We start from the raw sequence: 27,504 nt of genomic DNA, 5'->3' as shown, positions 1-27,504 counted from the left end.
CAGAAGTAAATGGAGATCTGCAGCAAGTACCACAATTTTTTTTTTTACAATGGCATGACTTTTCTGAAAAGACCAATAGAAACCATTCATCATCATCATCAAAGCTAGCAATTATACAGCAATTTAAAGTATGCAAAACACTTTACATATGTTAACCCATTTGATCCTAACAACAACTCTGTGAGATGGGTCCTATTATTAACTTCATTATAAAATGAGAAAACTCAAGCACAGAGACAATGACGTTCTTAGTGTTACACATGTTAGTAAAATGTCTGAGGCAAGCTCCAACTCGGGTCTTCCTAACTCCAAATCCTGAGTCTATCCCTTGTATCACCAACAGAGAACATTCCTCTTAGGCTTGAAAAAATAAATCAATTTTAATTTTCATAAAATGGTATTCAATTCTATTTTTAAAATTCTTACTGCTGCGTAGTCAAGAAGCTACTGAGTTATATAATGTCTTTTGAGTTTTCCCCTTTTCTAAAATGTGTCATGTAATTTCACAATCGGGTTTGAATTTGTTTATCAAAATTTGATTAGGAAAATTAGAGCTATGGAGAAATATCCATAATATTCCATATTGTGCATATATATACTCCATATAATACTCTTAATTTGTGGCCCAGTCTCCACTGTCTGCACTTATACAGCCAAGGGCCAAGGCAGACTTAATTGTTCCTCTTAATAAATGTGTGCACTCAAATGGCTGGAAACCAAAATGAAAGGCAGCAGACAATGGTGACCAAGCATGTACAACAATTCAATTAAGTGCAAAATAAAGTGTACCCTCTCATTTGTCAAGTGAACTGCTTAATTGCGGCTACTTGCATCACTGATCACAAATACTATTATTTTACAGTGCTTCAGAACACCGAGCTCTGATCGTAGAATTTTTTAGCCTGATTAATAGCCTAAGATTAGTCAATAGCTCAATTCAATGCAATTTTAATTACTTCCATTTGGAAATCTGTCTAACTACTGCTCTGCACCAAATTACAAAGGAATATACATATATTACATTAATATATATTGTACTATTATATTAATGTATATTATATTAATATATATATAAGTTGTTGGTGAGAAGTTTATCAACCTTGACAAATTGTTCATGCCTTTTCTCATGACCATAATATGTCCCTTTGAGCGCTATTAAAATGGTATGAAGTTGAAAATATTTTTATGCTTTAACCTGTTCTTTATGGTCATCATTAACATAAAAGTCTTGAATTGAAAAATGTGTTTCTTCAAAACCGTGTGCTTAAAATGCTGTGAAAGATTATGAAAAATTTCAACCTGGAAGAATGTATTCATATGTGCTATGTCCTCTGACAATTGATTTTTGTCTAATACTGAAAGGGACCATTAACATTATTAGCCTCTGGTTATCTATTTTTAATAGCTACTGTGATAAACAATAAACCATTAAATATAAAACCAATTTATCTTTTTTCCCCAATAATGCTGTCAAAAGTTTGGTTGATTTATTTCCAAAGTCCAAAGTCAATCTAGTCTTTGTATGTAAATACTCAAAAGAAAGCAACTAAAGATATAAGGGTGATCCCGGCTTCTAGGATGAAATGGGTTCTAAAATATCTTAGACTATGAGAGCACTGAAAAATTGCTATTAAAATCTGCAGATGTAAGCACCTTGTTGTGTGAAAAATCCTGAAGTTCTACTGCTGGTGGACCAGTAACTAGTAAACAACCTCTTTAGATCTTGTTCTACATGAATGAATGAATGAATGAATGAATGAATGAATGAATGAATGAATGAATGATTTATTAAGTGTAGACTGTGCTGAGGGCTGGGGATACAAATACATGAAAGTGAGAAAGTCCCTGCCCTCAAGGAGCTCACATTCCCTAATTCATAGGGAAGTGATGGCTTGGAGTCTCCTCATTTGCTATATCACACTAGATGAAGCACTTATGAACTTTACTACTTCTAGGATCTCATGTCATATAAATAAATGGGACCTATTTTTTAAGTAAATAGTATTTTACTTTTTCTAATTGCATGTAAAGATATTTTTCAACATTATTTTTATAAGATTTTGAGTTCCAAATTTTTCTCTTTCCCTCTTCCCCAAGACAGCAAGTAATCTGATATAGGCTATACATGTGCAATCCTGTTAAATGTATTTCCACATTAGTCATGCTGTGAAAGAAGAAACAGAACAAAAGGAAACCACACACACACACACACACACACACACACACACACGCACACACAATGAAAAGAGTATGCCTCAATCTGCATTCAAAAGCCATCAGTTCTTTCTCTGGATGTGGATACATTTTCCATCATGAGTTTTTTGGAATTGCCTTGGATCACTGCATTGACGAGAAGAGCTGTCTATCATAGCTGATCATTGCATAATGTTGCTGTGTACAATGTTCTCTTCTTTCTGCTGACTTCACTGAGCATCAATTCATGTAAATCTTTCCAAGTTTTTCTGAAATTTCTTATCAATTCTCATAGCACAACTGTATTCCATTACATTCATATACCACAACTTCTTCACCCATTCCCTAATTAATAGGCACCTCCTCAAATTCCAATTCTTTGCTGCCACAAAAAGAACAGCTATAAATTTTGTACATGTAGGTCCTTTTCCTCTCTTTATGACCTCTTTGGGATACAGACCTAATATTGGTATTGCTAGATCAAAGGGTATTCACAGTTCGATTGCCCTTTGGGCATAGTTTCAAATAACTCTCCAGAGTGATTGGATCAGTTCACAATTCCACCAAGTGTTCCAATTTTGGGATCTACTTTTTAAAAATATTACATATTGGTGGGAGGAGCCAAGATGGCAGAGTAGAAAAATTCACATACTCTTGCTCTGAACCCACAGCCCATAAAATATCTGTAAAAAATAACTCCCAACAAATTCTGGAGCAGCAGAAGCCAGAGAACAACGGAGTGGACGAGATTTCTGTTCCAGAGGGACCTGAAAACCTGACACGAAAGGTCCATCATGCCCTGGACCCAGAGCAGAGCCCAGCCCTGCCTTGGCCGCACAGCACCAAGAGGAGCAGATCCAAGAGGGCTTCAGGGATGGAATCTCCAGCAGCCGTGCAGATCCCTCCACTCACAGGCACTGAGGGTGAGTGAGAGAGTCTTTTTGGGTGGCAGAGAGGGGAGTGGGGTGTGCCCATGGCTCAGGCCCCCTCGGGAGGCAGCAGTGGGGGCGGTGGCAGACAGGGGCTCCCAAAGCAGGCAGGAGCCAGGATCCATTGTTGAAGGTCTCTGCATAAACCTCCTGAGGGAACAGAGTCCCTTGTGGTGGCCCTGCCCCCACTTGAGCACCTGAACTTAATCTCGCACTGACTAGCAGCCCTGCCCCCACCCAAAGCCCTGAGGCTGGGGAGCAGCATTTGAATCTCAGACCCCAAGCGCTGGCTGGGAGGATCTGGAGGCGAAGTGGGTGTGAAGAGAATACTCAGAAGTCAAGTCACTGGCTGGGAAAATGCCTAGAAAAGGGAAAAAAAATAAGACTACAGAAGGTTACTTTCTTGGTGAACAGGTATTTCCTGCCTTCCTTTCTGATGAGAAAGAACAATGCTTACCACCAGGGAAAGACATAGAAATCAAGGCTTCTGTATCCCAGCCCACCCAATGGGCTCAGGCCATGGAAGAGCTCAAAAAGGATTTTGAAAATCAAGTTAGAGAGGTGGAGGAAAAACTGGGAAGAGAAATGAGGGAGATGCAAGAAAAGCATGAAAAGCAGGTCAACACCTTGCTAAAGGAGACCCAAAAAAAATGCTGAAGAAAATAACACCTTGAAAACTAGCCTAACTCAATGGGCAAAAAAGATTCAAAAAGCCAATGAGGAGAAGAATGCTTTCAAAAGCAGAATTAGCCAAATGGAAAAGGAGGTTCAAAAGCTCACTGAAGAAAATAGTTCTTTCAAAATTAGAATGGAACAGATGGAGGCTAATGACTTTATGAGAAACCAAGAAATCACAAAACAAAACCAAAAGAATGAAAAAAATGGAAGATAATGTGAAATATCTCACTGGAAAAACAATTGACCTGGAAAATAGATCCAGGAGAGACAATTTAAAAATTATGGGACTACCTGAAAGCCATGATCAAAAAAAGAGCCTAGACATCATCTTTCATGAAATTATCAAGGAAAACTGCCCTGAGATTCTAGAACCAGAGAGCAAAATAAGTATTCAAGGAATCCACTGATCACAGCCTGAAAGAGATCCAAAAAGAGAAACTCCTAGGAACATTGTGGCCAAATTCCAGAGTTCCCAGGTCAAGAAGAAAATATTGCAAGCAACTAGAAAGAAACAATTCAAGTATTGTGGAAATACAATCAGGATAACACAAGATCTAGCAGCTTCTACATTAAGGGATCGAAAGGCATGGAATATGATATTCCAGAAGTCAGAGGAACTAGGACTAAAACCAAGAATCACCTACCCAGCAAAACTGAGTATAATACTTCAGGGGAAAGAAATGGTCTTTCAATGAAATTGAGGATATTCAAGCATTCTTGATGAAAAGACCAGAGCTGAAAAGGAAATTTGACTTTCAAACACAAGAATGAAGAGAAGCATGAAAAGATAAACAGCAAAGAGAAGTCATAAGGGACTTACTAAAGTTGAACTGTTTACATTCCTACATGGAAAGACAATATTTGTAACTCTTGAAACTTTTCAGTATTTGGGTACTGGGTGGGATTACACACACACACATGCACATGCACACATACACACACATAGAGACAGAGTGCGCAGAGTGAATTGAAGAGGATGGGATCATATCTTAAAAAAAATGAAATCAAGTAGTGAGAGAGAAATATATTGGGAGGAGAAAGGGAGAAATGGAATGGGGCAAATTATCTCTCATAAAAGAGGCAAGCAAAAGACTTTTTAGTGGAGGGAAAAAGAAGGGAAGTAAGAGAAAAACATGAAGTTTACTCTCATCACATTCCATTAAAGGAAGGAATAAAATGCACACTCATTTTGGTATGAAAACCTATCTTACAATACAGGAAAGTGGGGGATAAGGGGATAAGCAGGGTGGGGAGGGATGATGGAAGGCAGGGCATGGGGAGGAGGGAGCAATTTGAGGTCAACACTCATGGGGAGGGACAGGATCAAAAGAGAGAATAGAAGCAATGGGGGACAGGATAGGATGGAGGGAAATACAGTTAGTCTTATACAACACAACTATTACGGAAGTCATTTGCAAAACTACACAGATATGGCCTATATTGAATTGCTTGCCTTCCAGAGGGAAGGGGTGGGGAGGGAGGGAGGAAGAGAAGTTGGAATTCAAAGTTTAAGGAACAACTGTCAAGTACTGTTCTTGCTACTAGGAAACAAGAAATACAGGTAAAGGGGTATAGAAAGTTATTTGGCCCTACAGGACAAAAGAGAAGATGGGGACAAGGGCAGAGAGGAATGATAGAAGAGAGGGCAGATTGGTGATAGGGGCAATTAGAATGCTCAGTGTTTTGAGATGGGGGGAGGGGACAAATGGGGAGAAAATTTGGAACCCAAAATTTTGTGAAAATGAATGTCAAAAGTTAAATAAATAAATTAAAATAAAATTTTAAAAAATATTTTACATATTATTTTCATGTCATCTGCACACCCTATGGTAGCATTTCATTATTATGAAAGCAAATGTAATTGATAGTCTTAAGAAAAGACAGCAGCTTTCAACAGAAGCGGTTCATTTGAATGCTTAAATCTACTTTTATTTCCTACTGCAAATAAAATCAATTGCTAATTATTTTCTTTCCCTTATTCTCTCTGTATACCTATTATGGAATAAACATAGTAATTCTGCCTGAGGGCTCCATTTCTTGCCTAAACAACAGAAGTTCACTAAATGAAAAATTGTGCAGAACTTTTTTTCTATTTCATAGTAAGTATCTTTCTTGCCTTTTAATGTTCACTTCTGAGTTCATGTGGTAGATAACTGCTGCCAAATATGTATCTACTACAACCCAGAAATTATGTAGGTAAAAACCTAGATTTTATTATTATGCGCAAGTACAGATTCAGGCTTCAGAGAAAGCCCAACCAAGTATGAGGATTCTGACAAGACTTCTTATAGGAAAAATTACGTGAGAGTGACAGAGAAATAATTTATCTATGTATTACAATCTTATATATTCCTCTTAGGCCATAAAAGTTAAAGAAAACATAGGCTCAAATTCCATATTTTCTCCAATGTCATAAAAGTTCAACAAACTTAGTTAAATAGAATCCTAATCTCATACATCCCCTAAGGAAACCAACCTCATCAAACAAACTTTAAAGGTAAACAAAGTTAGGTTACAGATCATACATACAGATCATTTAGAGGCTAAAAACAGCCTAATTGAAAAGGAAGATTTACATGTAGTCAAGGCATCAGGGACAGTTGAAATTCTTCCCCTGGCTTCTTATCTAAGGAATGTTAAAGGCTCTAAGGAAATTTTTACACCCCACAGGACAGGTTTCAGTCAGGTGAAGTTAATACTAACCAAAAGATGAAGGAGTAAAAAGAAATAAAAAATTCCCATTACAGCTTCAATTTCTATTTTCTGGACACACTTTTCTTCCTTTTTACAGATGCTATCAACAGCACAAAAGTTCAGAAAGAACACTTTTCAGCTCATGACCACATATTCCTTATTTTTCTTAGGAGTTAGATGGTTTCTTTCCTTTTTTATGTAAAGAAATCACTAAGGAATAAACAGGGTCCAAGTTAGCCTCTATTCTGCATCAGTCCAGGTACAGGTTTAGAGCAGAAAAAGGATAGGAACACAAGTTTCTTCCTCTTCTGGCATTATCTGAAACTGACTGTTCTCTGAAAAAGACTATGCTGGAAAAATGTGCAACTCATTTGCTCTAAGTCTGTAATTGGTTTGGTATACACATACGAAAAGGATAGAACATTTAACAACATTCACTTTGGTTTGGTTTGAAATTTTTAATCCTCCTTTGATATGTATTTCATGGCATGAAAGCCTCCAGGATAAAAGATGTTCAGTCAGGGTTACATTCACTCCTTGCTCCATCAAGGGCTAGTTCCAGTGCAGATCTCCCAGTGACTTCAAAGGGCACTCTACCCTTGGGTCACTGCTGGCTGTGTGCAGTGAGAAAAGAACATAGCCCTATCTAAGGAGAAAAATATTTCAGGAAAGCTACAGAAGGGGTGAGCCAAAGGGCTTAAAGAAAAGTGCAGTCTAGAAAAAAAGATATCTTTGCTTTCTCTGGAAAAAAAAGACACCCAGGAAAAAACCCCAGTAAACTTTTAAAGATGACTGTATCCTATCCCCTTCATCTCCCTCCCCTATAGCTCCACAAAAAAAAAAAAAAATTGGTGATGAATAAATTTCCAGATTCTCCCTTTAGGGGATTTTTTTTCTTCCCTCGGCATATTTTATTTACTGGCTCACATGATATGAAACAAAGACTAGACAGCACTTATGTAAACATCCGAAGATATTCTAGAGGAATCTCCCCCTTTGTGGCTGCATACCAAACTGAATTACCACACATAACCAACCAACAGGCACGGGGATAGGGGGGAGGTGGAAGGAAGCCAAATTTTAAAAGAACATTAGTGACTTTAAGTACTGTTCTGAAAGGAAGGGGAAAGAAAAGAGAAATGGCAATTGTCTAAAAATGATTCACTGTGATTGGAGGTTTTTGGTTGCTCCTTTCTAGAGATTTCCAAATGTCATTTGAAAGATTTCTGCAGCACAAAAACAGAAGAGAAAAGAGATTTCTCACTCTTGGTTCAAACAAAACTGAGTCAAGATAACTTCAGCTGGGCAATGAATTCATGGGAAAGGGCCAAAGCTTAGGAAAATCCCTAACTCAAACATGGATGGACTTCAGTTCCAACTTCCTCCTCTGTCTGATATATTTTGAAAAGAAAAACAACAGACTAGAATAAGGAAAAACGACTTTTAAAAATTTTCTTAGTTTCAGGGAAGAAATAACATGAAGATGAACCTGTAGCAATCTGTGATTGAAATTTGAGACAAGGGTTCCAGTTAAGAAGGGATTGCAATAGTTCAAGTGAGGGGGATATGGATCTAAACTGGGGTGGTGGCTGTGTGAGTTGAGAAAAGGGGATATTGTGAAAGTAGAAATGGCAATTATTAGATGGATATGTGAACAGAGAAGGAAATAAACATTTATTAAATACTAATTACATGCCAGATACTGTTTTCAGTGCTTTACAAATTATATCTCTACTGATCTTTTCAAGAACCTTGGCAAGCAAGGGCTATTAATACCCCCATTTTATAGTTAGGAAAACTGAGGCAAACAGAGGCTAATGTCTTGTCCAAAGTCACACAGCTAGTAAATATCTGAGGCTGGATTTGAACTCAGGTCTTTCTGATTCCAGACCCAGTACTCTACCTCTCTACCCACTATACCATCTGCTTACCTCTAGGAAAGTTGGTGGTTGAAGATCACAAGTCTGCAAACCTATACCACCATAAGGTTGGCGGTGGTCTCAACAGTAACAGAGAAGTTTGGAAGAATTAAAGGTTTAAGTACAGGGGCGAGGAACCTGCGTCCTCGAGGCCATATGGGGCCTTCTAGATCCTCGGATGTGGTCTTTTGACTGAGTTCAAGTTTTACAGAACAAATCATTTTATTAAGGGGATTTGTTTTGTGAAGTTTGGATTCAGTCAAAGGGCCATACTTGAGGACCTAGAGGGCCCCATGTGGCCTCGAGTCTGCAGGTTCTCCACCCCTGGTTTATCAGGAAAGATAATGTAAAGTCTGTGATATAGATCTCAATTTGTCCACTCCGGTTTGCATCAAGGCTGTAACTCACTATCACTACCCAGAGTAAAGAGCCTGCCACCTGAAGGTTGCCCACTGTACTCAGGAGGTGATGTGGGGCAGGGGATGGGTAGGCTTGGCCAAAGAGTTTTCCCAGTGGAACCAGTGCAGCTGCTTCAGGAGTGTCCAATAGATAGCTTATAGCTGCCATGAAGGGATGGCTAATTTAGAAGTGAGAAAAGGGGAAATGTTGAGAGAAATGGAAGGTGAAGGGAATAGTATGATGCCTACGTCATGCCAGGCATGGTACTAAATCCTTTTAAGCAAATATTATCTCATTTGACCCTCACAACAACTCTGTGAGGTAGGTGCTATTATTATCTGTATTTGAAGAAACTGAGGCAGAAAGAGATTAATTGACTTACCCAATTACTAAGCGTCTGAGGCTGGATTTGAACTCAGGAATTTCTGACTCCAGGTCCAACACTCTTGCCACTGTGCCACCATCTGCTGAGAACTTCCATAGCAAGGGAAGGGGAGATGAGGAGGTAGAAACATTAAGGAAAGTGGAGCTGTTAGAGACAGCTCCCACTATGAGCTATGATAGGGAGGATGAGAGGTGACCCTTCTCCCCTTCAGGTAGGATGATTCCAAAGCTGCCTCTTCGGGGTAATGCCCCCATGACCCCTCAGCAAGCTGCCATCTTCACAGGATGCCTGTTAGACTATATGTATATCTCATCATGGACTCTCCATTTGCAAGTTTCTAAACTGATAAGCAAGGCAAAATGTTCCCAATTGTTAACTGACTGGGAAAAGACTATTGATGAAAATCAAAAACAAACTTTGACCAAGTTGAACTCTCTTGTGAATGTCTCCAGAAAGCCTTATACATATGCTCCATAAGAAATTCATAACTGTTTCCCTTAGGAATCACAGGAAGGTAGTACTTAAGAGTCAGCCAATGTGAATTCAAGCCTTAGCTCTGCCCCACAGCAGAATCATTTCACCTCTTTGGGACTCAGCTTCCTCTCCTATAGAATAAGGAAACTGAACTAACTTTCTGTGACTCTATGATGCTATATAGCCCCTAAAGCATCTGTATTGATGGCAGCTAAGATTCTGAAGTTAGGGCAGCTAGGTGACACAGTGGATAGAGTGCCAGGCCTGGAGTCAGAAAAACTCATCTTCTAGAGTTCAAATCTAGCCTCAGACATTTACTAGTTGCATGACCCTCGACAAGTCACTTAACCCCAGTTGCCTCCATTTTCTCCACTATAAAATGAGCTGAGGAAGGAAATAGGAAACCCCTCTGGTATCTTCATCATGAAAACCCCAAATGAGTTTATGAAGAATCAGACACAGCAGAAACAACTGAACCACAAAATTCTGGAATGAGAAAAGGCTAATCAAGGATGCTACTAGGTAACTGAGGTGTCTTAGAATGGAGATGGTGCAGCTTTGTTAGAAAAGTAACACGGTCCAAGCCACAAGAAGACAGAGAATGTCCAGCAAGTGAGATAATGTATCTAAAGTACTTCGTAAACCTCAAAGTTCTATTCAAAATTTGTTGGTTTGGGTGTTGTTCAGTTGTGTTCAATTCTTCTTTACCCCACAGCATGCCAGACCCTTCTGTCTCCTACTATCTCTCAAGGTCTGTCCATGTTCATGTTCATTGCTTCCATGACACTGTCTATCCATCTTATCCCCTGCCATCCCCTTTTTCGTTTGCCTTCAGTCTTACCCAGCACCAAGGTTTTTTCCAATGAGTCCTATCTTATCATATGACCAAGAATTCAGAATTAAGCAATAAAGTATTAAATTCAGTATTAAGCTTCAGCTTCAGTATTTGACCTTCCAGAAAATAGTGTGAGTTTATTTCTTTAAGTATTGACTGATTTGATATCAAGAGACTCTCAAAAGTCTTTTTCAGCACCATAATTGGGAAGCATCACTTCTGTGGTACTCAGCTTTCCTTACCATCCAGCTTTCACAGCCATACATTGCTACAGGAAAACCCATAGCTTTGACGTGAGACCTTTGCTGGCAAGGTGATTTTTTGATATTCTGTCCAGATTTGCCATAGCTTTCCTTCCAAGGAACAAGAATCTTTTAATTTCATGGCTGCAGTCGCCATCTGCAGTGATCTTTGAGCCCAAGAATGTAAATTCCAATTCTGTTTCCATTTCTTCTCCCTCCTTTTGCCAAGAAGTGAAGGGATCAGTTGCCATGATCTTAGCTTTTTGATGTTAAACTTCAAGCCAGTTTTTACACTCTGTTCTTTCATCCTCATCAAGAGGCTTCTTAATTCTTCACTTTCTGACATCATGCAAATTTTAGCTGTTATTTTTTAAAAATAAACTTAATTTTCACCTGGCCCCCAATGATTAAAGTTGATCTGATACTATGATTTGGAAGTTTTTCCATCATTAGCAGTATACCTATATGAAAAGGGTTATTTTTTAAGGCATCAAACATTTTAAGCCATTACAAAGAGCAGAGCTTCTTTTTTTATCATGGTCCCCAATGAAACCTGTGGACCTCTTCTCAGAATATTCTTTTAAAAATTCATATTTGAAGGAAAAGCTGAATTTTATTTAGTGTTTAGTGAAAATAAAGATCTAATTTTTTTCTATCCAAGTTCATAGGCCCCCTGAAATCTATTTCCCAAAGGGTCTATGGATTCCAAGCTAAGAACCCCTGATATAGATGCTATTGAAAAATTATTGTCAGGTCCCCACAATCCAGTGAAAAGAAAAGTGTTGAACCTGGGTAAGACGGGTGATTTACTTTGATCACTCAGCCCAAGTCAGGGTACTTGCCTGAATTGTATAAATTCCTCCTTTTGCCTAGCTTTGAATGCCTGGTCATTCTCTGTAAGAATCAAACAAATCATGTGGCTAGTAAAGTTCTGGGATCTCATTTCAACCTGGACTCTGGCCTACAGGTGTAAATTACATTTCACTGAATGGAAATTGGTCGAACAGTCCCTTACCATGGTATGGTACTTGGAAAATATATATTTTTTAGTTGGCCAGAGATTTTCTGAAAGTTTTTAGTTAACTATTACTAATTATACAGCTATTATTTTACAACACACATATCATAGGAATATAAACCTTAATGCTAATCTGACTTTACTAAGTATGTTATATAACAGGAGTCTGGCAAAAGTCTATTTCAATATATTTTGATTTATTACGATCATTTTTCATCTCTTCATAATACAGAAAGCATAGAAATGTGTTATGCTCCACGTTTAAATGATTCTACATTTCAGAAACCAGATTCTTCCAGCTATAGTTTCATTTAATACACCTTTTAGTTAAGCAGTTAGGAATGGGTGTCTACAGTGACCCTTAGCCTACTACATCTGAAGTTACTTGATCTCTTAATTAAGTTGGTAATGGGAATCTTGCCTGAAAGTATCTTTCAGCTGGGAAAGTTCCCCAAATACAAAATCATACCAGGAGGTGGCAGTTACACCTGCTGTCATTTCACTGGAAGCAGATGCAAATGCCTTTAAAAAACTTTTGCTTGGTGAATCTTACTACATCTTATTGGATTCAAAGAAAACACTTTCAAGATGTTCATAAGCATTTCAGCAGCCAAAATACATAGTAAAAAGGTGTGCAGCGGCTTGGAAAAGTTTCCACCAGAGGGTACTCCCTCTAATAAAAGTGACAGATGGAGAAAGGTTTTTGAAGTCACTTCTATTTTAACATTCCCAAAGAAAACAATATGTGCTTTGACCACAACAATTGCAAGTTAGTTCTTTCTGCTAAACATCTGACAGTCAAAATGGTACCAGTGAAAACATGTACGTGCTAAAATGAATGGCTATTTTAAAAAAAAAAATGTTTATCAGTGGACATACAGGGAGAGAGCAATAGTAAAACTCTATTTTCCTACCCATAGCTCATAAGCCAACAGTGCATAAATCCAGATAGCTGGAAGAGCTAATTTCACCCCTCGGGAGAAAGCTTGTTCTCACTCAGTAACTATGAAGACCACCTTCTTGAGGCTTGTGGACAAGCAAAGGGAAATTAGGCTGATTATTATATCATAACAAAATTAAATGGCTTGTGTCTTTTTTATTTTTTGTAAATTTGTGTCAAAATTAGAAAAGTGACCAAAGCTCTTGGCTCCTTAATCTCTCCTGTTTGCCATGAAGAAATAGTTTTCCACTTTTGAATCCTGGTTACATCTACAGTGATTTTTCCAGATACTCAGTATTTTTAGTCAAATCATCACAAATAAAGGAGAGAAAAAACACAGAAATCCTTTCCTATTGAATTAATTTGATTTTTGTCTTTTGTGATGCCAGCTATCAAGATTGTCGAATAAACCAGTTTTGATTCATAAATAATGGTTCCATTATATCTACTGTGCCACTGGTCAGAGTACCTGAAATTTTAATTCACTTGTTCAGCTAAATTTCATCCTCAGTTCATGGCCATAAAATTCCTTATTGACAAACTTTCAAGCCAACTTTGACTCTGAGGTATCTAGTCAACATTTTTCTTCTGTGTGGATATTAGTTTATTGAATAAGTGGCATCTGTTTTCCTCCACATCACTGGGAGAGGAGGTATTTCCTTTTGACAGCTTTGCACGATTTATGGGTTTGCATGCTCTGAAGAAAAATAGTGCTAAGCAAAAAATTCCAATTCATTACCTCTCAGTACTTAATTAAGCTCATACACATTGCACACTGTAGGTGAACTCTGAAATGACTATGACAGCAGCACAGCAGAGAGTTATATTATCCCTATAAGACAGAGAAGATTTTAACTATCCTGACCTCATTTTTCCATCTATGATATTCATAAATTTTCCTTCTCTTTTCCCCCCTCTTAAAATTGGTTGTAGCGAACCGTTTGAAAAACAAGCCAAATTCCTAGCCACTTCCCCCTAATCTGTTGACCCAAACTGTTTTTAGAAACCAAAAAGTCAAGCAGTAGCCATTACTGTCTGACTCAAGGGTGCTTCAGGCATGGATGCTGTGGAAGCTCTGTTCACAGGTGGTTTGATTTGAGGAAGGGGAGTGAACATAGCTAATGTTACACTAACAAATGGTAGGCACACGCCCAAATTTTACCTGTCAGGGTTCTGGGTGCATACGTGCATCTGTAAAAGGATCCGCTGAGTGAATGTCTTAAAGCATTGCCCACATTTCCAAAGATGCCAGTCACTAAACTCAGAGTTGAGTTGGCTGGTTGAAGTTGGGCTTGCAAGAACTCGCTGGTTTTTTACATTGATTTGGTTAAATCCTGACTCGATGGGCCCAGCCTTATCCAGGAGAGAGAAATTCCGGCTACATGGAGTCTGTGGGAAAACTACAGAGCGCTGTGGTGTGGCAGGAGAGAGCTTGCTGCTTTTGTTAAAGGACTGCAGGGTATCTTGTCTGCACATGGCTTCCATTACAGTTGAAGGGACATTCACTGGCAGAACAGCAGCAAGAAGGAAAGAGGGGGAAAAACAGATCAGTTTGACAGACAATTGTAACACGGTTTAAGAAAAAACATTATCATTAAGTAACGGTTCAATCAGCCAAGACTTATGGAGTACCCATTATGTGTTTAACCCCAAAATAAATTCTATATGGATCCATTAAAAAGTATACAACAAGGTCCTTGCCCTCAACAACTTCACAATCTAACTGAAGAGATAAGATGCATGAAAAATTGGGAAACATAAAAGGTTATACACAACTAAATAACAAATTGTGTGGTGCAGGCTATAGACAATGAAGATGGTCAAGTGAGAGGGAGATTGGTGAGCAATTACGGGAAAACTTAAGCCATGCTTTTAGGGATGTTTGGACTTAGAATGTGGGAGAGAAAAGAGTTGTTGTGTTTGTCCTTCGTTGCCAAAGAAGACCATGCCATCAGAGAAATGATGACATGACTTGCACTTGACTTTGTTTTGAGTGAGGGAGAGCTGTGCAGGTCACCAGCCTCACTTCTCCTCCAGAGCCATCTGAATCCTGATATTCCTCAGGATGACTGGAGATAACCCAGGATGCAACCTTCTAGGTAAAGGAGGTAATACAGAAGGAGCAGCCTAGAATGACCATGGTGTGTACATGGGATGGTCAGGAGATTGGGTGACTATTAGGTACTAGAGGAAGTGAGTTTGGCTTGCTGTCATGGGGCCAGATTATGGAAGTCTTTGAAAGAAAGGAAGAAAAACTTAGATTTAATGCCATTGTTGTGTTCATCCTTTGTTGCCGAAGAAGACCATGCCACTGGCTAGAAATTTAATGCTGTTAGAAGGTGAATCAGCGAAGATTTCTGAGCACAGAAAGTAATATCTAAGAAAAATTAGTCTGGCAATGGTGTATATATTGTGCGCCAGAGGTGGGGAGAGAACTGAATCAAGGAAACTTTCAGTAATCCATTCATGAAGTGTCAGAAGTCTGACCTAGGACGATGGCAATAGGCATGAAGGGAAAGGAATCAAAGGAATTCTTCCTTCTGAAGGAAAATAATATTCTTAACCTTTTTTGTTCATTTCGAAAAGCAGCCATCATATTGGTAAAAATTTATCAAGTAATTTTCAGTTAACCTTGACATCAAAGGAATGAAAAATAATGAAGTGTTCAAGAGAAGGAAAACGAAACCACCAAAAGATACAGCATAAAGCAAAATTAGAGATAGTGGGAAGAAAACTGCAAGAGCGGCACATGAGGCATGGGAGATGGGGAAGGTGCAGGGAAAGCAGAGGGAGACTGACCAAAGGAAATGCTAAGTAGGATAACTCCTTTCTCCTGCATTGAGGCAACTTGGCTTCTAACCTTTTGCTATTCTCTCCTAAATATCTGTGACCTTCAAGTCAAATTCCCATGAGATGACATTCTGTATTATGAACAAAAGATGAGTATTATAGGGAATGTGATTTAGCCTTTCTCCTGGCTTCTCCTTGAGCAGTTGATTTGTGAGATATCCACTGAGTGGCTTATTGAATGATAACTAAAAGTGACAAAATTAAATGCTGGCAAAGTTGCGAAAGGACAGATATATATATATATATGCACATATATATATATACACATATATATATGTATAGCGGATGGAATTATAAATGGGTAAAATCTTTTTGTAGAGTAGTCTAGCAGAACGTAGGAAGTCACAAAAATCACCAAATTCTTTGACAATCATTAGGAAGGTATCCTAAAAGAATTAATTTGTAACAACGTTATTTTTCATTATAAAGAACTAGAAACCACCTAAGTATTCAATAGTTAGTAAACGACCAAATAAACTCTATTATGTCAATGAAATGGAATACTACGAAGTCCCCAAAAATCACTATAAAGAATACAAAGGAATTTGGAAAGAGTTGTAGGAAAGAACTGGAAAATAGAGAATGAAATCAAAAGAAAAATATACATATAAGTAGTGATTATAAAAAAGTCAATATGGAATAATTCAAAGATTGCTGATAGGGAAGTCATGAGACTTAAGGATAAGTTCTGACTCTTCTGTGTACCAGCAATGTAACCTGGGGTAAATCACTTAGTTTCTCTGGGCCTCAGTTTTCCCAGCTTTTAAATGGAGGTAGTAATATGTGAAGAAACTGCTTTGCAAACTTTATAGCACCATGAAGATGCAGGATATTATTTTAAAAGGTAAAAGATATACACAGATACAAAGATGAATTAGATACAGAAGGAAAGGGACACAAGTATGATTGCTAATAAACTGATGTTTATATTGTCTGGAGGAATTAGTTTTTTACTTATAATTTATCATTTATTTTAAGTATATGTTAAATTGGTTTTATTGCTGCTTAATATTAGGTGCATAATAAATTATTTTTAAAAGAAAAGCAGGCTTGCCCAGCAAATTGATCCCACTATCGGCCCCCACTCATCTTCAATCTCTCCCTATCTTCTAGCACCTTTTCAGCTACCTATAAACATTCCCATGTCTCTCACATGCTTAAAAAAAAAACCAACCACCTTTCACTTGATCTGACCATACCTGCTAGCTATCAGCTTCTATCATTTCTCTCCTTCCTTGCTAAATTCCTTGAGAAAGCCATCTACACTTGGGGCTTTCATTTCTCTCATTCTAAACTCTTTGCAATCTGTATTCCAACCTCATCATTCAATAAAAATGCCCTCTCTAAAGTTACTCATGATTTCTTAATTTCAAAATCTAATCGTCTTTTCTCAATCTTGATTCTCCTTGACCTTTCTGAAGCATCTGACACTGTCAGTCACTTTCTCCTTCCTTCTGGATATGCTCTACCGACACTGCCTTCTCCTAGTTCTCCTTCTGTCTGTGTGACTGATCCTTCTCAATTTCCTTTGCTGACTCTTCATACATGTCATGTTCTTTAACTCTGAGTGCTCCCCAGTTTCAGTCCTGGGCCCCCTTTTCTTTTCACACTATGTTATCTCACTTTGTGCAGCAGCTAGGTGCTGCAGTGGGTAGAGCACCAGTGCAGGAGTCAGGAGGACCTGAGTTCAAATCTCACCTCAGACACTTGACACTCACTAGCTGTGTCACCTTGGGCAAGTCACTTAACCCCAATTGCCTCATCCTGGGTCATCTCCAGTCACCCTGATGAATATCTTGTCACTGGATTCAGATGGCTCTGGAGGAGAAGTGAGGCTGCACAGCCCTCCCTCACTCAAACCAAAGTCAAGTGCAAGTCATGTCATAGTTTCTCTGATGACACGGTCTTCTTCAGCAATGAAGGACAAACACACACACACATACACCATCTCACTTTGTGATCTCATCATCTCCCATTGTTTCACTTATCATCTCTGTGGGAATGACTCCCAGATCTATGTATCCAGTTCTAATCTCTTTTCTGAATTACAATCATGTATCTCCAAGTACTTCCTGGATATCTTGAACTGAACATACCCTAAGCATCTCAAGTTGAACATGTCCAAAATCAAACTCAGTATTTTTCCTCCCAAACTTCTTTTTTTTACTGTAAGAGGATTACCCTTTTTCCAGGCACCCAGGTCCACAGCCTATGTTATTCCTAATTCCTCACTCAAACTAACTCACTGACATATCCTCTTCAAAGCCTCAGTTTCCTCATCTTTAAAATGAAGGGAAGAGACTAAAAGGCAAAGTTTCTACCAACTCTAAACCCTACAGTATTATGAGACCACTCAGCCTAGGAATAGACTATTTCCTGTTAGTTGAACTATCTTAGGTCCATCTATTTCAGTCCAAGTGAAAAAGCAAAGATTGAGTTCCATTCACAATCCTGTCATACATTGTTGACATAAGAGTTAAAATATCCTTAAGTCTAAGTTTCTACATCTGTAAAATCAAAATGAGGTGTTGGCAGGGAAAAAACAGTCTTTTAGGTCCCAGGTAAACAAACACCTAATAATTTCATAAAGCAAAAAAGTTGTCTGACCCTCTTCCTATTTATGCCATGAAATATCTCAATAAGACTACATCAAAAGATTTGTTTTCTCTGAAACACTTCTGCTTAGCATATAGACAGTCATTTTGTCCCAAGGAAGGAATTCGCTATCTGAGATCCTGGAGCTGTTTCCAAAGGAAAAAGAGATTTTGACCATAAGTTGAACTGTAGTTTCATAGCTCAGACATGAAGATATAAACTTTGGACCTCATCCTATGGACAAGGAAATCCAATAGAAAATTACCTATTTATATGCCTAAAAATAAACCCCAATGATAAGATTTCACACTGCAACCTACTGAGGAAAAAGGAGAAATCATCATGACTGACACATTGTGTCATTTTTAGATTGAGAATGAGGAATCAATGAATGGTTGGAGAAACAGAGACAGTGATATGTCTCAGGCACCAATGATAGGAGAGAGGGAGCTAATACAATATACTTTCTAAGTCTACAGATGTCACCAAGCTGGACCCTGCCGAGTGATGGAAGAGCATTGAAAGATACTTGACATCTTTCTAGTCCTAGCTCTGCCATTAACTAATTATATGACCTTGGGCAAGTCATTTTTATTTCCCAGTAAAAGGAGGGAATTGGACAGGACAAGACCCAAAGAGATTTTCATTTCTAACATTCTAGAATCCTTCTAGATAGACTTACAGTAGTACTCTGAAAGCTTATGTGATTATAGGATCTGGGTTATCAGTTATGTGTGATCCAAGAAAGGAATACAGAACAAGAATTTTTAAGTGGATCTTTGGTGTTAAACCACCACAACAGTAACAACAATAAACACTTTCAAAAGCCCTATTAAAGTATTCCAATTTGACGTATTCACACAAATATAGACATGTATGTATGTACATGTAATTGGATAAATTTAAAAGTTCATAACCTTCAACCTATATTAAAAGGGGGTCAAATAAAATAATAACAATGAAATTAATATTAGCATAGTTGCAGAGACAATATAGTTGACAAAGTACAGAGCTTAGGGTCCCCAACGTGCTCAGATATTTTATCTGTGTGACTCTGGGCAGCTTATTAACCTGAATATTCCTCAACAAATTCCCTAGAAATTATCTACATGTTAGGGTAATAGTAAAGGAGATGGGAAGGTTGTCCTAAAACTCTTCTCAATTCTTTTTACCTTGTCCCTTGTCAATTACCTTAAAACAAATTTAAGGAATTTCCTGCTTATAGAAATTTCATTGTTCACTTTGGGAAAAAGTCCTTGATTACATAATAATGACATGAAGATGAAAGCATAACTTGGAGACAAATTAAGGAAAAGGAACCAGATTCAGGAATTATAATTAATAATCATAATAATTATAATCCTCATACAAACCTTTTAAACATACATACACACATATACCACATACACATATATACACAGCAACAGCAAAAAGACTACTTTTGTGACATATCCATGGGATCTTAGGGTCCTGTAGAAGACAGTTCAGTCCCTATAACAGTCCACATAATTGATCCAGTTCAAAAAGATCTGAAAATGACCCTCATATTACATTATCAGAAAAACTTTTTTTTAAAAAAAAGGGAAAGCATTACTAGACCACCTCAAGGAAGTTACAACACTGCCGAAGTTGGATCAGAGACATGATAAGAACTAGACTGATGAGGATGAGGATGGTAATGATGATGATGGATGACGATAGCATTTGTCTGTCACTTAAGGTTTGCAACATACTTTAGATAGGTTATCTCCTTTGATTGTCACAATACTATGAGTTAGCTGCTACTATTATAGCATTTTATAGAAAACAAACTAACAAAGGTTAAGGGACTTAAGGGACCTTGGAGTCACAAAACTCTTAAGTGTCCGAGGCAGGAATCAATTCAGATCTTCCTGGCTCCAAGTCTGACACTCTGTCTACTGTATCACTGAGTTGCCACTGGGCTGCAACTCTACTGCCATTACATGAGCAAACTATCTTTCTCAAATACTGGTCAATGCCTTTTATGTAAATATAGTCTCAGGGACATGCCTAGGATATTGAGAACTTAAGTGATTTGTCCAGGTTTACATAGCCAGTACATGTCTGAGATTGAATTTAAACCCACAACTTCATGGCCCCAAGGCCAGTTCCCTATCACATTCCACTTTTCACCTTTCCTCTTTTTGTCAAAGTACAACAATTAAAGTGACTGACAGGACTTTTCAGTATCTCAGGATATACTAAAAGGATTAGGACTCCATTCTGGAAATGCAGAGGCTAAGAGGGATTATTAAACTCTACTATGATGTCAAATAAAGAACACTGGAACTAAAGGGCATCCTTTAAAAATTAAAAATGGTAAAACATTTAAATTTATGATCAGTGAAAACGAAGTATAACTTGCCAATTCATTCCAAGATAGATACAGAATCTCAAAATATAAAATGCTTCAAGAAAAATACCATTATAGAATAATGGAAGAGAGCTAAAAGATCTCCTAAAAGTTTAGATAAATTATGTCCAACAGGTTACTAAATGAAACGAAGTCTTTGTTGAGGGAACTTCCAGAATGGAAATTTTCTCCAAGTTAAGCATTTTGTCTGTAGCTTATCATCTTAAAGAACTGTCTGAGTGTAATAGGAAGCTGGGCAGCTAGATGGTGCAGTGAATAGATCACCTCTGAACCTGATGTCAGGAGGACTTGAGTTCAAATCCTTTCTCAGACACTTACTAGCTATGTAACCCTGGGCAAATCACTTAACCCTGTTTCCCTCAGTTTCCTTGTGGATAAAACGAGCTGGAGAAGAACTATTCCAGTTTCCTTGCCAAGAAAACCCCAAATGGGGTCACAAAAAATCAGATAGTACTTAAACAACTGGATGACAACAACAAAATTGGGAGCTATGTGAAGTATTTGTCCATGGTCACATGGCTCATAAGTATCAGAATTAGGACCTCTATCAATTATATCATGCTGCCTCTCTCTATAGAATATATCTCTAATCCAAAAGATTAGAGGTATATAAGTATAACGTGTGAGGGAGCAGAGAGGTGGTATTCTGCTACATGTACCATCAGTTCACTAAGATGGCATCATAGACACAGAAGGCAATAGGGAGCTGTTCTGGGGGAGGTAATGGAGAATTGGAGTTTTCAGGAACATCTCACTTTGGTCTACTATGTAATTGGGAAGGGTATCTTTCAAAACCTTTTTCATAGTCAAAATGGTTGGACCAGCAGGGGGCTTTTACGGCATTTATGTTTGAGGAAATGAGGTGACAGATCAGTGAGAATATGCAGTAGGAGAGAAAGGCCTTAGGGCCACTCTCTCCTCTCAATTCCTCAATGCTGTATGACTCCTAAGAAACAAGACCAGGTCTTCCCATTTTTGTGCATTCTTTTCCGTTCTAGGGTTAGGAATCTCCATCCTGATCCATGGGGAGTGTGAGCTGCAGAGATTCAGAAGATCAGTACAGGCTATGTGTTACAACCAGTCCAGCACTGAGGCATCAAGGGCCACAGACTGAGCATCTGAAACGGTTGCTGGGTCTCCAGTCCAGCAGAAGAAGGCAATTTGGACTTGACTTGGTGAGGCTAATGCTCCATAGGATCTAATGCATAATAAATATAATATAGTATATAATTATAATGCCGCACTCTCCTCAGAGACTTAGGCAGTATGAAAGGGAATTATTTCCCCTGTTCTTGCTATATCTTTGAAGAAGATATCCTTTTGTAAAACTAATCTGATGTTAAGTAGTTAAATGAAACTGGAGGGTCAGTCATTGAGCCCCTAAAATGGGGGAACAGAGCTGGTAGGGGCTTATCTCAATGCTGAGAGAAAAGAAACATCCTTAAAACCCTCAGTACCTGAGAATGTAGCCAGGTGAAGAAGGCAGAAACACACCTGGGCCAAGGTGTGGGGCACAACAACTACATTACATTACAACTCCATAGTAGTAATAATACTTAGGAAAATAATGAAGATGATAAGGATGGTCTTAAGGGGTTCAGTCATGCCCTACCTTCCTTTCACATCACAGGTGGAAAGCTGTGCCGATGGAGCCATTAGTCTTATTCAATAAAGTATTCCTATCACATTATGTGTTAGTAGGAAGTTTGGAGTAAAAAAACTACGTACTATAGTTTAATAAGCCATGTGACCACAGAAAATCAATTGCCTGAGTCTTATGAATTAAGTTGGTTGACTAAGAGTTGGAGCTGCTTTTTGTGGTGGTAAAGAACTGGAAACTGAGGGATCGATTGGGGCATGGCTAAACAAGTTGTGGTATATGAATGTAATGGAATATTATTGTGCTATAAGAAATGACAAACAGGAGGACTTCAGAAAAACCTGGAAAGATTTATATGAACTGATGCTGAGTGAAATGAGCAGAACCAGGAGGACATTATACACAGTAACAGCCACAGTGTGCGAGGATTGTTTCTGACAGATTTAGTCCTTCACAGCAATGCAAGGACCTAAAACATTCCCAAAGGACTCGAGGCAAAATGCCTTCCACATCCAGACAAAGAACTATGGAATCAGAACACAGAAAGAAGCAGACTATTTTCTCTTGTGTTATGTTCTGTTTTGGTTTTTCTCATGCTTTCTCCCATTAGTTTTAATTTGTCTATGCAACGTGACTAATATGAAAATATGTTAAATAAGAATGTATGTGTAGAATCCATTATAAGACTGCATGCCATCTCAGGGAGAGAGCAGGGGACGAGGGGGAGAAAATTGAAAACTTATGGAAGTGATTGTTGAAAACTGAAAACAAATTAATTAAATATTTTTAAAAAGAGTTGGAGCTGCCTTGCATGTCATTGATGAGGACTCTGGTGCTATACTTTGTCATAATTTTAAATTTTCAGAGTAGTTTTTCATTTGCCTACCTTTAGATTGCTTTTAAATCTGATACCAGAACCTGCTGTACCATGAGGAGCCAGAAAAGCTCAGAATAATGGAAGGAGAATGTAGGCTGAGCCCACTCTGACTGACAGTGTTAATACTGAAATCTTGAAGGAGGCCCACCGTGTATCCAATGAAACTATTTAACTGGTGGTTTGAGCATAGTGCCACCTGGTGGAAAAGCATACATTATGCTCTCTTACTAGTTAAATTAATTATGTGACAGCCTGCTTTTCTGCAGGCAGAACACTAGTTAGCATATGTTACTAATGCTAACATAGCATCTCTATGGTCACCTAAAATACCTAACAAGTTCCCAGCTAGGCTACCCCACTGTCACATATATACCTGTGTATTGTTCTCATAGAAAGTAATGGACATAGATTTTAACTCAAATCAAAAGCATTTATTGAGCGCTAAATGAGCGCTGCAATAGGGGTTAGGATGGGGGTAGGGAACCTGTGGCCTCCAGGCCACATGTGGCCCTCTAGGTCCTCAAGTGCAGCCCTTCACAGTTTGGATTCAGTGAAAGGACTGCCCTTGAGGACCTAGAGGGCCACATGTGACCTTGAGGCCATAGGTCCCTCACCCTGGCAGAGGAGGATGCAAAAATGAACAAAGCATCTTTATTTACCATCAAACAGGGCAAGTGAAGATAAGGCACATTCTGCACATAAACATAACCCAGAGTACAGAATATGATAAATGCATGAGAGAGATACAAACAGAGCCTGAGTTGTGAGAAAAATCCTTATCCTCTCTATTAGGGTTCTCACAACTGGGTGGGACCATTATATGGAGGTATTTCTTCTTTATCCCATTCTCTTGAAACCTCTTCTCCCCCACAAAAAAAAGGTGGGGGAAAATTTGATGGAACCAAGATTTGCCCCAGTGCAGAACTAGCAACGTCACCCTGAAGTTTCACATTATGCTATGTCAGCTTAATGCCTTAGGACAGCAAAAGTAGCAGGAATACTTGTTTAACATTTATTCTCAGGTGTTTTTTTTTAATTTCCTCTGAAATGAATATGAGTACACATTAGTCTTTCCACTCTGCAGGACCTAGTCCCCTACTGGAAGCTTTGGGAGAGTTCATTCCTGCTTGCAGATATAATCTGTTCACATGTGTATTCTGATTGCCTCTTTTGAAAGGCTCGCAGTTGACAGAAAGTGGCTCTCTCTTTGGAGCTCTATATGCTCCATTTAGAACTATTATTTATATAAAACAGACAAACACACAAAAATTGTTTCCAGAAGCAAAACGTCTGTATGACATGCTGGCTTCCCTTTGAGTCACAGTGTCCAGTGTGTGTGACTGATGGCCTTACTGCTATTGAGAAAGGCATGCCATTATGGTGGTGCAAAGTTATTCTATATGTCCAATGTGAAATGTGAGTTTAAAAGGTTAAAGAAGGTTTAAAAGCCCCATGAGAAGAAAATGACATGTTTTTGGTGGACTCTGGGTCTGTGTTTTTAATGGAAAGTGCCTAATAACTATATATTCACTAAGTAAAATCACATTTTTCTGTCATTTCATTAACGACATAATTTAACCAAACACTTTTAGTACCCTGTGATGACTGGAGAAGAAATACACAATAGTCATTCAATAAGCATTTATGAAACGCCTCCTGTGGGCATACAGAACACTCTAATGAGACTCTGTGGGAGAATTCAGAAGACGTCAAATTTGGGACCTTACTATGAAAGAATTTAACCCTAACTTATACATCTACTATGTATTTCGTGTATGTGTATAAGTAGATACCAAGATGATTTTCATCCTAAGGGAAATGAAAGAAAGATAAACACATAAACACGTATATACAAAGAAATAAAAGTATATAAAATGTGGTAAATTGTCAAGATAGGTACAAAGCACCTTGACAGTTCTGAGAATTCTTTTTACTCAGGTGAGTAAAATCTTTATGTGTTATTTGAGGTAAGAAGAATTAACATTTTCTAGGTTGAGCTACGACATTTTTTAGTGTATGATTTTAGTGTGTTAAACTATGTATTTCTACATATGTGTTCTTTTGTTCACACAGAGTGTTTTTTTATCATAGACTCACTATACTCATTATAGAAAATGTGTGAGGCCTCCCAGAGAATTATATAGACCACACTCTCCTTGCCCATCTGATAAAGCTTTCTGTTTGTTTCATGGGTGGTCAAACATAATGCTTATAATATACATGATTTGCCTTTTTGTTTTGTTTTTTTAAGATGTTGCAATCTTTAAAGCAGGAACTGAAATCAAGTGCCTGTAATACCCATTGGGAAAAGAGATTATGATCATTGAGTATTATAATCAATGACTTAATTCCTTTAAAACTTCCCTTAACCCTCAGAGATTTGAAAATGAACATATTTTTTTTGGTTGCATAATCCCCAATATCTCACTGCTTTATGGATTTTCCCCTCAGTGTTTCAGGTGCTAAATTACATAGCACTCTGATTCAGTGGAGTCTTAACTCCAAATATCAGCTTGAAAAATGTCTCATATGAATCTGATTATAGGATAAGCCAGAGACTGAGAAGCATATTCCAGTTTCTGCCAGGCAATGCATTTTTGGATAGGGGCATGGAGCCAAATCTAGATATTTCCTGACCCCACTTTTACTTTTCAGCTGTATGACCTCAGAGGGGTGACTCGTACATGAGCAGAAGGACAGCAGGTTATGGTTTCTAGACCAGTTCTAAATATGTTGCAGTCTCTCTGCTCTAGCATTAGGATCATGAAATGGAACCATATTTGTAAGTGAGTTATTAAATTTCATGTACCCAACTAAAGTAGAAAAAAGTACACTCCCATAAGAAACAACCTGTCCTTTCCAGTGTTTGATGATAATATTAATCACTCATATTACCCACTTCTCAGTCCAATACAAAAGCTATTCTAAATGTATCTTAGAAATAAAGCCAGTGTCTTAGATTCTCTGTCTTCAAACCTCTATCTCTGTGCATTCATTCATATATTACAGCCTTGCTTTAGCCACATCCTCAGAGTCTAAGTTGTGAATCACATTATGAGCCTTTTGGTATATCAGGTTCTCTTGGATTGAATGCCATAATATAAATAGGTGGTGTTACACTGAGGCTCCAGCATAAACGTAGGTGAGTAGGTGAGAGCACTTGTACCTGGGGCTCCTGTATGCTTAGTCTAGGTTCCATTCTGTATGGAATCAGGGACACAGAGCAGTTCTGGACAAAACAACCAAGGTTATAGAAATTGTGTTATATGAGAAGCAGTTGAAGGAACTGGGAATTTTAGCCCCTCCCCCAAAAAACTGAGTGGAGTGCTTGACAGTATCTTTAAATATCCAAAGAAATCTCATATGAAGGAAGAAGATTGTTCTGGGTAGCTCCAGAAGGCAGACCTAGTACCAGTAAGTGGAAGTTACAGGGAGATAGCTTTCAACTTTTTAAACAGGAAATTTTTCTAATAACAAGAGCTTTCCAAAAATGGAATGGATTGTTTTGGGAGAGAGGAAGCTCCTTGTCATTTGAAACAATATTTGCCAAAGATGTTGTAGACTGTTACTGCATTACATGGATTACTCTTCTAATTTCAGTATTCTGTGACATTCTGATCTCTTAGTCTAATATCTTAAATTGACTCTTAAATTACAATAAGCACCAAATGGATACATGACCTAAATATAAAAGATATATACATAGATATATATATACTCTTGTCTTTATTTCACTAGTCAAAAATAACAATATTTGTCATCCCTTTTCATTTTTTTCCTCTTTGCAAAATAGTCTTTTAGAGGGTAATGTGTTCCTCCTGTTTCCTTGGCTTCTCTAAGAATTATAATTTCTGTTACTTGTGTAAAGAAATGACTGTATTCATTGAAGAAAATGTCCATATTGGTACTTTATTACCCAGTCACTTTTAAGACTCAATTTAAGATATTAGACTAAGAGATCAGATATATATATGTCTATACATATATGCCTATATATGTTATATATATATGTTCATATAAAACATACACATATATGTTTTATATAAAATATATATATAAATATAAAACTTGGAGAAGGACTTAATGCTTTACAGCTATGATTTGAGGGAGAATTCTTAACTAAATAATTGATAGAAGATAAAATAGAGAATTTTAATTATACAAAATGGAAAATGTTTTGGTTAACTAAATTGAAATGCAGTAAAATTAGAAGGGAAATGGTTAAGAGGGAAAATTTTATAGCAAATTTCTCCAATTAAGGTTAGCTGTCCAAGATATACAAGAAAGTTCAGAAAGGGATGTCAACATTGCAATTTTATGACTACTATGTTAATATACACTTTAAAAACCCAATTCTTTGTTTTATATGCAATCTCCCTTTTGGTTCATTCCTACTTACTGAAATGTTCATGATTGCTGATGATTAAGTTCATAACTCAAAAGAAACTTTCAAAAATTTCTAGGTAGTCACGCCTCATCAA

The 27,504-nt window shown here is 37.8% G+C and overlaps 1 protein-coding gene across 2 annotated transcripts in view; it reads right to left on the bottom strand.

The window, feature by feature from the left end:
* PRDM6 (PR/SET domain 6) overlaps positions 1 to 27,504 on the bottom strand; it is a 170,124-nt gene that overhangs the window by 21,093 nt on the left and 121,527 nt on the right. For both annotated transcript variants that reach the window (XM_072597171.1, XM_072597172.1), the window contains exon 6: positions 13,869 to 14,211. In XM_072597171.1, the coding sequence (XP_072453272.1) occupies positions 13,869 to 14,211 (343 nt within the window). The remainder of the gene's footprint in view (positions 1 to 13,868; positions 14,212 to 27,504) is intronic.

The sequence above is a fragment of the Notamacropus eugenii genome, chromosome 3, assembly GCF_028372415.1.
Source record: "Notamacropus eugenii isolate mMacEug1 chromosome 3, mMacEug1.pri_v2, whole genome shotgun sequence".
In the NCBI taxonomy this organism is placed as follows: Eukaryota; Metazoa; Chordata; class Mammalia; order Diprotodontia; family Macropodidae; genus Notamacropus; species Notamacropus eugenii.
The sequence above is the reverse complement of the archived record's forward strand: the minus strand, read 5'-3'. Positions and strand labels throughout refer to the sequence as shown.